This window comes from Trichechus manatus, unplaced genomic scaffold (assembly GCF_000243295.1).
Source record: "Trichechus manatus latirostris isolate Lorelei unplaced genomic scaffold, TriManLat1.0 scaffold00273, whole genome shotgun sequence".
NCBI classification, from domain to species: Eukaryota; Metazoa; Chordata; class Mammalia; order Sirenia; family Trichechidae; genus Trichechus; species Trichechus manatus.
In genome coordinates this window covers 830,527-844,981 of record NW_004444209.1, presented here as the reverse complement: position 1 = coordinate 844,981, position 14,455 = coordinate 830,527, and the positions used below count along the sequence as shown (strand labels likewise).

General features: G+C 37.9%; 1 protein-coding gene across 16 annotated transcripts in view; it reads right to left on the bottom strand.

Moving 5' to 3' along the window:
* The window catches only part of HNRNPC (heterogeneous nuclear ribonucleoprotein C), a 64,257-nt gene that overhangs the window by 24,001 nt on the left and 25,801 nt on the right, over positions 1–14,455 (bottom strand). For all 16 annotated transcript variants that reach the window (XM_023724963.1, XM_023724962.1, XM_023724972.1 and 13 more), the window contains one exon: positions 6,993–7,267. In XM_023724963.1, coding sequence (XP_023580731.1) covers positions 6,993–7,233 — 241 coding nt within the window. In that variant the 5' untranslated portion in view covers positions 7,234–7,267. The remainder of the gene's footprint in view (positions 1–6,992; positions 7,268–14,455) is intronic.

The window sequence follows — 14,455 nt, the reverse complement described above, 5'->3', positions numbered from 1 at the left end:
CTTATCAAGAACACAGAATGGGAGAAAATATTTGGTAACTATATATCTGATAAAGGTTCAACATCCCGAATGTATAAAGAACTACAACAAAAAGACCAACAGCCCAATTAAAAAATTTGCAAGGGATCTGAATAAGCATTTCTAAAAAAGATACACAAATAATCAATAAGCACAAAAGGCAAATGCACATCTAAACTACAAGGAGATACCACTTTACACCCACTAAGATGGCTATTAAACAAACAAGTGTTGGCAAGGATGGTGACGTGGTGGTGAAGAGATCGGCTGCTAACCAAAACGTCGGCAGTTCGAACCCACCACCCGCTCCTTGGAAACCCCTATGGGCCAGTTTTACTCTGTCCTATAGGGTCGCTATGAGTTGGAATCGATTTGAAGGAAAGGGGTTTGGTTTTTGTGTTTTTGTTTTGGTGAGGAAGGAGAAACTGGAGCGCCCATGCATTGCTGTTAGAATGTGCAGCCTGTGTGGGGAACAGTTTAGCTGCTTCCTCAAAAGGTTAAACATAATGATTACCCTGAATTACTCAGCAATTCCATTCCTAGGTACACACTCAAGACTTGAAAGAAAGGACTCGAACAGATACATGTATATCAATGTTCACTGTAGCATTATTAACACTAGCCAAAAGGTGGAAACCATGTAACACAGTAGCAAAATGTCCATCCAGAGATGAATGAACAAAATATGGTATACAGATACAATGGGTTATTATTTAGCCATAAAGAGAAATGAATTTCTGACATATACTATGACATGTGTAAACCTGAAAACATTCTAAGTAAGTCAGACACAAAAGGGCAAATTACGTGATGCTATTTATATGAAATACCTAGAAAAGGCAAATGCAGAGACAAAGTTTATCAGTTGTTACAGGGGCTGAGGGAAGGGCGAATGAGGAGTATTGCTTAATTAAGGAGTACTGAGTTTCTGTTTGGGATGATGAAAAGCTTCTGGAGACATAATTGTGATGGTTGTACAACATAATGAATGTAATGTCACTGAACTGTACACTTAAAAATGGTTAAAATGGCAACCTTTCTGTTACACATATTTACCACAATAAGAAATATTTTTAAAGATAAAAAATATGAATTCATTCATAATGACACTAAAGAAAAGCAACAGTGATATTTGGAAGTTGTTAAGAGTATCAATTCATTATACCAAAATTTAAAAAAAAAATTAGGAATCAAGACATGTCTTGCCTTTCCAAAGTGAACAGAACTTAAGGAAAATCAAATATTAATGAGGGAAGTTCTTCATTTTAGAAAAATTACAGCTAATAAATACAGAAGAAATTAGGAACAATTGCTTTTTTGCAACCTCTAATGAGATACCTATGCAATGATCATCAATGGAGGGTGACTTCCCCATGAATCATCACTAAAAGTGAGATGACCATTTTAGGCCACCTGTGATACTATATGAATTGCATAACACTATCTGTCAAGTATTTTCACCAAAATAAACTGAACTTGAATTTAATCAAGCCTCTGTATCTACACAGTCCAATATGGTAAGCCACTAGCCACATGTCACTACCGAGCACTTGAAATGTTGCTAGTCTGAATTCAGGTGTGCTTTAAATACAATACATATACTGGATTTCAAACACTTTTTAAGAAAAAAGAATGTTGTAGGGTAAAGAATTTAACTTTACTCAAAGAAGTTTGTCTTGGTCCTTGGTTCCTGAATAAACTTCTAAAACCTTGGATGTACCCTAATGATTGATGTGTCTTTGATGGAGACTCCAGCCATAACTAAGGGTTTAACACTTATGTTGGGTAGAGACTGCCTATGCCAGAAAGACCCACCCAGTGTGATATCAACCTCATGTTGACTTTACGGTATCAACTAACCTCAGGGGAGAAATTACATAATGAAACCCCCAATAAAGGTTCTGGACAGGGAAGCTCCAGAAGCCTCCTGGTTGATAAAGACACCGATCATATAGGAGGGTAGTATGTGCCTTTTTACGACATGGACACTCTGCACTGGACCCCTTTCTTATGCATCTCTTCATTCTGCATCCTTTTTGCTATACAGTGGTTCCCAGAGTTCTGTGAGTCATCCTAGTGAATTATCAAAGCTGGAGGAGTACTGGGGAACCTTGACCTTACGGCTGGCATCCCGAGGGGATGCTAGGAAAACCCTGAATTTTTAGCCAACAGGCCAGAAGTGAGAGTGTCATAGGCACTTCCACGCTTGTAGCTGGCATCTGAGGTCTTTGGAAGACTTGGCAGTTCAGAGGACATTAACTTGTAAGGTATGACCGTCCACCAGGTGCTTAGGGTCAGATGACGAAGTGCTGCATGTGCAGCTGGTATTGGAACACATAAGAACAGAAATGATGGTAACTTGGATTTGATCAAACATCTGGTTTCAGAGAAATGAGATTTGATTTTTTTCAGCAATTGTAAAATACCTCAATATTTTTTATATTGACTACATGTTGAAACACTGGGTTATTTTAAATATATTATTAAAATTAATTTCACTTGTTCCCTTTAACTGCTTTTAATGTGGCTAATAAAAATTTTAAATTACATATACGGCTTGAATTATTTTTCTATTGAACAGCACTGCTCTAATCTACTAAATCAAAAAACCAAACATGCTGCCATCGAGTCAGTTCTGACTCACAGCAACCCTACAGGACACAGTAGAACTGCCCATTGGGTTTCCAAGGAGCAGCTAGTGGATTCGAACTGCTGACCTTCTTCAACAGCAGCCAAGCTCTTAAGCATGGTACCACCAGGGCTCCAACTACCAAACCAGTTACCGTCAAATCGATTTCAACTCACGGTAACTCCCATACTGCACAGGGTTTTCAAGGATACAACCCTTCAGAAGCAGATCACCAGGGCCTTCTACCAAGGCGCCTCTGGGTGGGTTAGAACCCACCTTTCAGTTAATAGTCAAGCATTTAATTGATTCTGCCACCCAGGGACTCCTCAGCCAAGTCCAGAATGTATGAAATTACAACAAATTAAACACCATGAATTTTAAAAATGTGGGGAAAGGATAAAAAAAACTTAGATTTTACATCCAAGGCACAACTAACAGAATGCACTTATGAATACAGATTGGATGCTGGTTTGCATAAACCAAGTTATTTAAAAAAAGTTTGAGATAATAAAGGAAAAAAATCTTAACATGGATTGAATATTAAATGGTATTAAGAACTTATCATGAACTTAAGTGGGATAATGGTATTGTCGTTTGTATCTTAAGTCTTTATATTCTGGATATATACTACACTCTTAAAATACTCTCAAAAGAGAAAAAAACATAGTTTAATATATTTTGGGTTTCCTAGTACTTTGGGTGTAGGACGAATGAATATAAAAATATGTGTATTCTCAATTACAACCGTTCTGTGTATCTTAAATGTTAAGGATTGTTAGGTCTCTAACATTCAATATTTTTCCTTCCCAATCCACTGCCTTTTGCACTAACTAGTAAGATTTTTAAACCAGTTACCATTTGAGAAATGCTCTTATGTGAAATACAAACTACACAGAATATCACTCAATCAAGCTGGAATGAATGCTTCATAAAACAGCTAGAAGTCAGTGAGAAATCATAAACAAACTTCCAAAATAGCCTCAAAAGCTGTTACAATCCTTCTACACAGTATGATTTGTTGCAAGCATTTATTAAAGTGCTTTTCATTATGAAGTGTTGAAATTTTGAGTTCTATTAAAGAGAAGTATCAACATGGAAACAAGAAGAAGAAAAAGCACTTCAATCTTAAAAGGAAGCAGAGAGAATCAAGCATAAACTGGACTTCAAATCTGATACACATTATGCATTTTAAAAAGTCAATATACAATGTCACTGAATTATACATGCAGAAATTATTGAACTGGTGAATGTTTCTGTTGTATATATTTTCAGTTCTTAAAAACTGAATACAAGCTCCTCAAAATAGTAATAAAAAATGAAAGGTATATAAGCCATCACAGGAAACTTCAAAAAAAAAGTTAAAAAATCTCATCCAATTATGAATTGCTATAATCTTTATAATCTGAATGAAATAATATGTTAAACTGATAAATACAACATATTATCAACAATGGAGTTACCCATTTTTCCTTTAGCTTTCTTATGACTATAGAGCACTCGGTGCAATGAAGTACTTAACCCTTTCATGGATCATGGTACATACATACACATTACATTTTCGGCCCCTGTAGGTTTATCTGCAGGCATTTGAGCCACATCACTTTAGTATGTTCTGGCAGGAAGTTAGTCTGATCCCCAATTCAGTGTTGAGAGCCATTTCTATGAAAGGATGCTTCCGGTAGGAGTGATTGTGTGACTTTTGTGTCTTTTGGCTTCTGTACAGCAAGATAAGGCTCGCAAGCATGTTTACTATTTGCTGTGTTACTGGAAAGGTATTGTTACCGGCATTTGGAAATATTCAAGTAAATGAGTTATTTTTGGGTGAAAACAGTTTGTGATGCACTTCCTGGACCATGGCACCAATATGTCTCGTGTGTGGTGTGCTTCAGGAATATGGTACGGATATGGCCCAGTCTAATCAAACTGATAACGATCATGTGCAGCAAGTGCAATGTTTATTTAGTATGCTCTGTGTATTTTTAGAAAGTTAAGAATATTTTATGGCTCAATTGTTTCACCAGGAAGTAGAGATGCACCATGGGAGTGGTATCTGCTATATGTAATATGCCTCATGGAACATGGGAATGATATATCCTGCTTGCAATTGGCGCCCATTTCTTCAAATAATAAAAAACTAACAACAAGAAATGATTCGGCATCCATTCCATTATTGTAAAAAACATGGCATCACCAAGAAGTTCCCAAAAAACTCCAATACCCATGAAAGGTTTAATGGGGCCCTTTTAGTCACAGTCTCTGTGACTCACACACAATGATTAAGTGGACTATGCAAATAAGGTGTATAGAACCTGTGATGGTTGGGGTTGTATGTTCGCTCGGCTGGGCAATGATTCCCAGTATTATATGGCTGTCCTCCATTTTGTGATCTGATGCAGTGATCCAAATTATCCTCCACTTTATGTGCTATAAATCCTAAACTCTTGTATGTTAACGAGGCAGGATTAGCGTAGGGTGCATCCTGAGTCACAGCCTTGCAGGCGAAAATGGGACTCGGGTCCCACCCTTACTCAAGTCACACACTTCCATGGGGTGTGGCCTACATCCAATGTATATGTGTCGGTACTCTGGCAGGGCCTCCCTCTGCATTCGGCTCATCACCGTCTGACCTTCAGTTCTTGGAACTAAAGTCAGCAGGTGACCTGCAGATTCTGGCATTCGCCAGCGTTTGCAGCCCCACAGGCCAGCAGTCTATCGTCTGACCTGACTTGCCAGCTTCCAAAGCCTTGTGATCTGGCCTGCCAATTTGGGTTCGTCGGCCCCTGCAGCCACACTGAGTCAGGAGAAGCATACACCTCATCTACAGATTTGGGACTTGCCAGCCTCCACAACCGCATGAGCCATTTCCTTTACATAGTTTGTGAGTTCTGTGAGACACTGCAGTGAATTACAGGACCCAAAGACTGGAGAGAGAGTACTGGGGGGAGGTGGAAGAGATGATGTTAGAGATGATGGAGTAGGACAGCAATTTGGAAAAGCTGGCAATCTGGGACATCTTTAACCTCCACCTTGAAAGAACCAGCTCTGCTAATCCTTATAAAAGAAATTTTTCATTCAAGCACTTAAGCCATCTATGCTCATTTTTTAAACTCTAGAAGTAAAAATAAATTGACTTGTATTATAAACTCTTCAGTTTCCCCTGTATTCACACCAAGTAAGTGAACGGACCCAAGAAAATATCAACAACATCAAATTACTATGACTCTGGACAACAAATCCTAGAAGCTAACAAGCAATTAGAAAATTATTAATAGAGACAAAATTCTACAATCATATAGGAACACACGTGTTCTAATAGTCTTAATAAAGTTTGTAATGCATCTTCTAAAGTTCAGAATCTGAACTATTATCTGAACAGAATTCAGCTCTCATTTCTCGAAGTTTGAACATGCTAGGTCAAAGGAGGAAGACCTCTATTGGGGATGCTAATATCTAAAACAACATAAACAAGCTTTATACTGCTAAGACAGATGTTAACAAGTACTTTTTATCTAGTATAAATGTGCTGTACTATACTAAAGGCTTCTCAGGAATCATCTCAATCCTCTCAATTAATCTAAATCCTCTAAAACCTGAAGTACTATTATATTATCTCCATTTTAAGAGATGAGAAAATTTAAGGCTCGACCAGGCCAACGTAAGTAGTACTTAAGCCTCAATGCAGAGCCAGGCAGTCTAACTACAGAGCCCATGTATGACAAAGCTCTCTCTCCAGAGTCTAGTGAGCAGGAGAATGGGCAGCATTTTTACATTATGAGACATCATTCCTACCTCCTTTATCTTACTGAAGACTGACAACTGAGGGTTATTCGGCCAATATTATGTAAAACAGAATAATAAAATCCTTATTTAACTCATCATACAGTGAAATCTATAAGTGTTGGAACTCGACAGGACAGTCTTGTTTTTCTAGGTCTCACAAGTTTTCCACCTCTGACAGGATGCAGTCCTAGCATTATCAGTGAAAAGTATTTCAGTTTTCCCTCTCTGACATGTTTCCACCTTATACAGATTCCAGCTTTCGCAAGTTTTCCTATACTTATAAGCCTGTCGTTTCTGTTACGTGCCATCAACTCAATTTCAACTCATAGTGACCCACTGTGACTGAGCAGAACTACCCCATAAGGCTTTTTTGGCTGTAATCTTTATAGTGCACTTAACCATTCGCGCCAAAAGTCTAACATATTTTTATTAGGTTAAAGTCATACCTACAGTATCCAGAACATCTCAGGCTGTTAATTTTATGGAGAAGAAGGGAGAAGTAAGAGAGAGAAATATTCAACAGAAAAACTTTCATGCCAAAAAATTAATTCAACCCAGACCTTACCTAAAACCTGGCCAGCAATCATTCTGCCATCCTCTCCTGCTACAGCAGCCCGGGCATTTCTCTCATTAACGTACTGAACGAAGGCAAAGCCCTTATGAACAGAGCAACCAACAATTTTGCCATATTTCGAGAAGATTGCCTCCACATCAGACTTCTTGACAACAAGAGTATTGAGATTTCCAATAAATACACGGGAGTTCATGGAGCGAGGATCTGTCTTGTTAGTAACATTGCTGGCCATGGTGTCTGATAAGGTTCGTCACACAGCTGAAAAACTGGAAGGAAAAAAATGCATTCAGATGAACATACACTAAAAACAAAATACAACTATCTCTTCTTATTTTGAACTACAATTACTACCAAGAGTATCAATCAACTTTAAAGGGATCTAACAGCAGCAAATGGATCAGATCGAATATATTACTATTCAGAGACTAGAGACCCTGAATGTATCCTTAAATTAGACTTCCTCCTCTCACCAGCATTAGATTATCATTTCTCTAGGAAAAAAAAAAAAAAAATCCTCCTCATAGACTACTACTGGCAACACAATCCTCTTTAAGTCCAAGTGCCCCCTCTGTTTTGAAGCTGTCAAGCAAATTAGAAGCCCCTAAGCTCTCTACCAATTTCTACTCATATTTTCACTTTTCCAGTCATGTTAACCATTCCTTCCCATCTATCAATAACTAATAATAGCTCCATCTTCTTGCAATTGCTTTTACTAAACTGAGTCTCACTCATTCCACCTATACTAAATTTCAAGCTCTGCCCCAAACCATTCTTAAGCTAGATGAATGTGGATAACTGACAACCGTATATGCAAGTAACAGCAATAGAACCAATTCATTCACTCTGAAATACCAATTTATAGTACTTCAAACGATTTATAATACTCTGTAGATACCACGTAACAACTATCAATAACATCTTTCTGTAGATTGCAATGATTTTTAACCTAGTACTTATACGGTGATGTAGAATACATATAGCGGGTCATTTAATAATACTGGATGGTGATGATGATAAAAGTAGCCAGTAGAACGGTAGACATAAAGAGGATCAAGGGAATCAAGGAAAAGAATAGTTTTCCTCAGACTGTTTAAGACCACAATTATCTTTCTTTATGTATGTTACAGAGGCTTAATCTTCTTATAACACGGAGATTCAAAATGTCAACTTTTAACTTTTATGCAAGTCAGCCGCCCTTCTCATTCCAACACCCAACCTTGAACAGGGTTCCATGATGGATCCATCTTATAGTGTCTATTCTTGAGGTAATTTATTTCCCATTTACCTCTCTGAAAGATACTGAAGAACATCAAATCAAGAAAAATCCCAAACAGTATCTAATACTTATTATCCTTTCACTCCTCAAGGGAATCTTGACTGACTATTTTTTGTGGATTATGTAAAAATGTCTTGTATGTACCTAATACAACATGTAGTATAAGATTTTTACGTGACCCCTACCATTTTGACCCTTAAAATGCCTAGTCATGAACAGTTAAGTACTGATTTAAATGCTGTAAGTACTGGTCTTCCCTACTAACTGTTCTGAAATTCATGAACAGTCTGTCTTCACTCCATTTTGATTTCTAAATTACATCTTTAGAAACTGAAGTTTTCATTTAGCCCTTTCTTAATAGATAAAGCAATGAAGATTTACTAGTGAAATAGTGGCCACCTGCCTTTCAACTATGAGTGCCAAGAAACCCCGAGAACACCAAGGGAAGAATTAAGACAGAAATCTACTAAAAGGCCTAACCGGTTTCAGATACTATTAATGTTTGCTATTATTACACTTAGCGGCATGAGAAAGTTTTCAACAAATGTTTTTCAAAGTAAATATATCTATAGTAAATATAAAAAAAATTTCCTAGCTTTAATAACAAATTGTCCATGGGGAGGAAGGGCCCTCTACACATCACTAGCACGTCTGAGCAGGGGGGAAAAAACACCAAAAAGACACTGAATTAATGTCCCATTCAAGAGGTTCACCTTTGAACCACAAAACAGAAATGGATTTAAGTGACTACTTTCTCCATTTTGCCAAGGATGGTATATAACTAGTACCAATTTGGATGCACAGAAAAGAATTCACTGCATACAGTGGAAAACAATTCTCTTAAGAAACCCTGGCTGAAAACACCAGTAAAAAAACATCCTGGTATACGAGTAAAAAGATGCTAACAATAGTTATCATCTGAGTTTTGGACACGATTTTCTCATTTTCTTTATGTATGGTTTCTAAGTGTGCTACTAAAATCATGAGCTAGTTGTCAGAGGAAAAAGTTATAAAATGACCCCTAACTTGAAGCTCAGCTTAATGTCAGTGGAATAATTTTCAATGCCTATAAGTAATATAAAGATTGACTCAAGATACGTGCAACAGTATACAGAGACAAAAAAAAAACCAAACCCATTGCCATCAAGTTGATTCCAATTCACAGTGACCCCATAGGACAGAGTAGAACTAACCCACAGGGTTTCCAAAAGGCAGCTGATGGATTTGAATGATGACCTTGATTCTGGTGGATTTGAATGATGACCTTGATTCAGCTAAGATGTTAACAAGATATGTGCAACAGTATACTGAAACAAGATCTTTTAATCCAAGTCCTAGGAATATATCCTATTAAAGAATTAATAAAAAGTCACCACAGTCATTTTTCCACTGAATATTTGATCATCTGCTAAATACCAGGCATCAGGGCCACTTCAAGAGACAAACTGTCACAGATAAGATCCTCATAGTTTATATACTAGTGATACTGCTGCAGAAAATTTTACTGAAGCTGATATATTCCTCAAAATTTTAGAAATCACCAAATGACCTCACGTCACCCTTTCTCTACTTCTAACCTTTTATGTATCTTACCTGTGAGATCTCTGTAACAGAAGAGAGATGAATAATACCTTAAATACAAAGAGACTACAGGCGGTCCCTGGATTAGGAATGAGTTCCATCTCTAAGTCGTCTTTAAGTCGAATTTGTATGCTGGGTATGGTTCTTATCTAATGTCAGTTAGTCAAATGTTTGTCTTAGGATATAGTCTACAGTGTACCTTTCTATGCATAAAAAACATTAAAGAAACATTTCCAAATACGCTAAAACATCTTTAACGTAAGACAGTAATAATGTTTTTATGCGTGTCACAAAGTAGCACCCATCTGTTATTAAGAACCATTGTATGTACCTTGAATTTTTAATATTAATAGACTTAACTACAGGATGTATGTTAATTTGGACATTGGTAACCTGGTGACTGCCACTACTGGGAAAAAAAAGATTCCTGGAAGAAAGTACCAACAGTAGAACATAGTTTTTTAATCTCTCTGAATCCCCACATAAAAACAAAGGAACTAAATACTAAAACCATGGACAACATTTACAACAAGACTAGATGTCAGGGTATCCCAAGAAAACTCCAAACACACAAGCTGCTAAGGGCAAGCCAACAGCCACAAAATCTGCATGGTATCTTTGACTATGTGGAATCAGAAGGAAGTAACTGGTAGTCTAAAACACCTAGAAATAACAGAATCCCAAAATATCCAGATAACATTTACTGCAAAGCAAACAAAAGCCAACTCTGAAGGAAGGAGTTGATACTACCAGGGATTTTGTCTGCTCTAATAGTGAGTGCAAGGGAACGCAGTAAAAACATCTGAAGGGGCTAAGATAGCTTATACATATAAAATCTCAAAACTCAGAAGCCTCCAATCCCAATCTCAACTCACTTCCTCCCTGTAAAAGTAATCACTATTCTGACTTTTGTAGTATGTGATCACGTTCTTCCTTTATAAATAATTCTGTTGCCTAAATGTGTATCCACAGAGACTGTCTACCACACATCTGTCAATCTGTCATACTGTGATGGCTTGCGTGTTGCTGTGATACTGGAAGCTTTGCCATCAGTATTTCAAATACCAGCAGGGTCACCCTTCGTGGACAGGTTTCAATTGAGCTTCCAGACTAAGACAGACCAGGAAGAAGGATCGGGCCATCCAGCTGTGAAAAACTGGCCAGTGAAAACCTTATGAATAGCAGTGGAACACTGAACATTGTCTGATTTAGTGCCAGAAAATGAGTCCCTCAGGTTGGAAGACACTCAAAATATGACCGGGGAAGAGCTCCCTCAAAGTAGAGTCGACCTTAATAACGTGAATGGAATCAAGCTTTCAGGACCTTCATTTGCTGATGTGGCATGACTCAAAATGAGAACAAACAACTGCAAACATTAATTAATAACTGGAACGTGGAATGTACAAAGTACATGGGTCAAAAATCAAATGGAATGCATAAAAATCAATATCCTAGGCATTAGTAAGTGAAATGGACTGCTACTGGCCATTTTGAATCAGACAATCATATGGTCTACTATGGCAGGAATCACATCACATTCACTGACAAAAAAGAACATTTCAAGTTCTATCCTGAAGTACAATGCTGTCAGTGATAGGATAACATCCTACAAGAAGACCAGTTAATACAACTATTTCTCAAATTTATGCAGCAACCACTAAGGACAAAGATGAAGAAACTGAAGTTTTTACCAACTTCTGCAGTCTGAAATGAAATTGATCAAACACGCAACCAAAACACACTGATAATTACTGGTGACTGGAATGCGAAAGCTGGAAACAAAGAACAAGGATCATTAATTGGAAAACATGGCCCTGGTGACAGAAATGACACCAGGGATAGAATGACAGAATTTTGCAAGACCAACAACTTTCTCATTGCAAAAATCTTTTTCAACAATATAATCAGCAACTATACACGTAGACCTAACCAGATGGAATACACAGGAATCCTATCAACTACATCTGTGGAAAAAAACAATGGAGAAGCTCAGTATCATTAGTCAGAACAAGATCAAGGGCCGACTGCACAACAGGCCATCAATTACGCCTATATAAATTCAAGTTAAAGTTGAAGAAAACCAGTGCAAGTCCATGAGAGCCAAAATTCGAGCTCGAGTATATCCCACCTGAATTTAGAGACCATCTCAAGAATAGATTTGACTCAACGAACACAATGACACAATGACTGAAGACCAGATGAGCTGTGTTGACATCGTATTTTAAGAAAGCAAGAGATCGTTAAAAAGACAGGAAAGAAAGAAAAGACCAAAGTGGATGTCAGAAGAGACTCTGAAACTTGCCCTTGAACATAGACTAGCTAAAGCAAAAGGAAGAAATAATGAAGTAAAAGAGCTAAACAGAAGATTTCAAAGGGCGGCTCAAGAAGAGTAAGTATTATAATGTACAAAGACCTGGAGTTGGAAAACCAAAAGCTGAAAGAACTGAAGAAAAAATTTAAGCCTCAAGCTACAATACTGAAGGATTCTATATGGAACATACTGAATTATGCAGGAAGCCATCAACATAAGGAAGGAATACATGGAGTCACCGTAACAAAAAGAACTGGTTGACGTTCAACCATTTCAGGAGATACCTTATGATCAAGAACCAATGGTAATGAAAGAAGTTCAAGCTGAAATGAAGGCACCAGCAAAAAACAAGCCTCCAGAAACTAATGGAATACCAACTGAGATATTTCAACGAACGCACGCAGCACTGGAGGTGAGGTGCTCATTCATCTATGGCAAGAAATTTCAAAGACGGCTGCCAGGCCAAGCGATTGTAGAGATCCATATCTGTGCCCATTCCAAAGAAAGGTGACCCAACAGAATGCAGAAAATATTGAAAAATACCGTTAGTATCAAACACAAGTAAAATTTTGCTGAAGATCATTCAAAAACCGTTGTAGCAGTACATCGACAGGGAACTTCAAGCTCGATTCAGAAGAGGACGTGGAATCGTTGATGTCAGGTGGATCATGGCTGAAAGCAGGGAGTATCAGAAAAATGTTTACCTGTGTTTTATTGACTATGCAAAGGCATTCGACTCTGTGGATCATAACCAACTATGGATAACATTAACTCTAGAACAGTTAATTGTGCTCATCAGCAACCTGTACATAGACCAAGAGGCAGTCGTTTGAGCAGAACAAGGGTATACTGTGTGGTTTAAAGTCAGAAAAGCTGTGTCAGGGTTGTATTCTTTCACCATACTTATTCAATCTGTATACCAAGCAAATAATTCGAGAAGCTGAAACTATATAAGAACAGGGCATCAGGACTGGAGGAAGACTCATTAACAACCTGCAATATGTAGATAACACAGCGTTGCTTGCTGAAAGAGGATTTCAAGCACTTCCTGATGAAGATCAAAGACCACAGCCTTCAGTATGGATTACACCTCAACATTAAGAAAACAAAAATCTTCACAACTGGACCAATAAGCAACATCATGATAAACGAAGAAAAGACTGAAGTTTGTTGAGGGTTTCATTTTACTTGAATCCACAATCAAAACCCATGGAAGCAGCAGTCAAGAAATCAAGCGATGCATTGCACTGGGCATATCTGTTGCAAAAGCTCTCTAATGTGTTAAAAAGCAAAGATGTCACCTTGAAGACTAAGGTGCACCTGATCCAAGCCATGCTATTTTCAACTGCCTCACATGCATGCGAAAGCTGGACAATGTACAAGGAAGACCCAAGAAGAACTGATGCCTCTGAATGTGTTGGCTAAGAGTACTGAATATACCCTGGACTGCAAGAAGACTGAACTAATCTGTCTTGGAAGAAGTACAGCCGGAATACTCCTTGGAAGCTAGGATGGTTTTTCAGACTTCATCTCCTGTACCTTAGACATGTTATCAGGTGGGACCAGTCCCTGGAGAAAGACAGCATGCTTGGTTGAAGATCAGCGAAAAAGACGACCACCTTCAACGAGATGGACTGACAGTGGCTACAACAACGGGCTCAAGCATAACGACGATTATGAGGATGGTACAAAACCAGGCAGTGTTTCCTTCTGTTGTACACAGGGTTGCTATGAATCAGAACTGACCTGACAGCACCTAACAACAAGAGATACTACAGTCTTGCCCATTACAACATATCTGATATCTTTTAATCTAAGTTTTCCTTTCTTCTCCTTCTTTAGCTTAAAACATATATCTACTGAAAAATTCAGGGTATTTGACCTGTGTAACATTTTCCACCAACTGCATTTTCCAGAATTTCATCCTCGTAGTACAGAGTTCCACATGTTCCTATATCTTCTATACTTCCTGAAACTGGCAGCTGGGTCCAATGGCATGGTTCAACTCTTTGGAAAGATTATAGGTGGCACTGTCTTTCTACAACGTTACTGATGTTTAAATTCCACTATGTCTCTACAGCTATGCTGGTGTCTCAAGCTTGATTATTTAAAACTCAGGAGAAGAGTAGTTCCCTAGTTCTTGCATGTGTTAAGTTTGCCAGGTGTCCTTAATATTTTTAAGTCAGTTTTGCTAGGTATAAAATCCTTAGATCATATTTTCTTTCCTTATATGTTATTTCATTTACTTCTGGAAGGTTTTTTTGGCCAGCACAGATTATCGCAAGG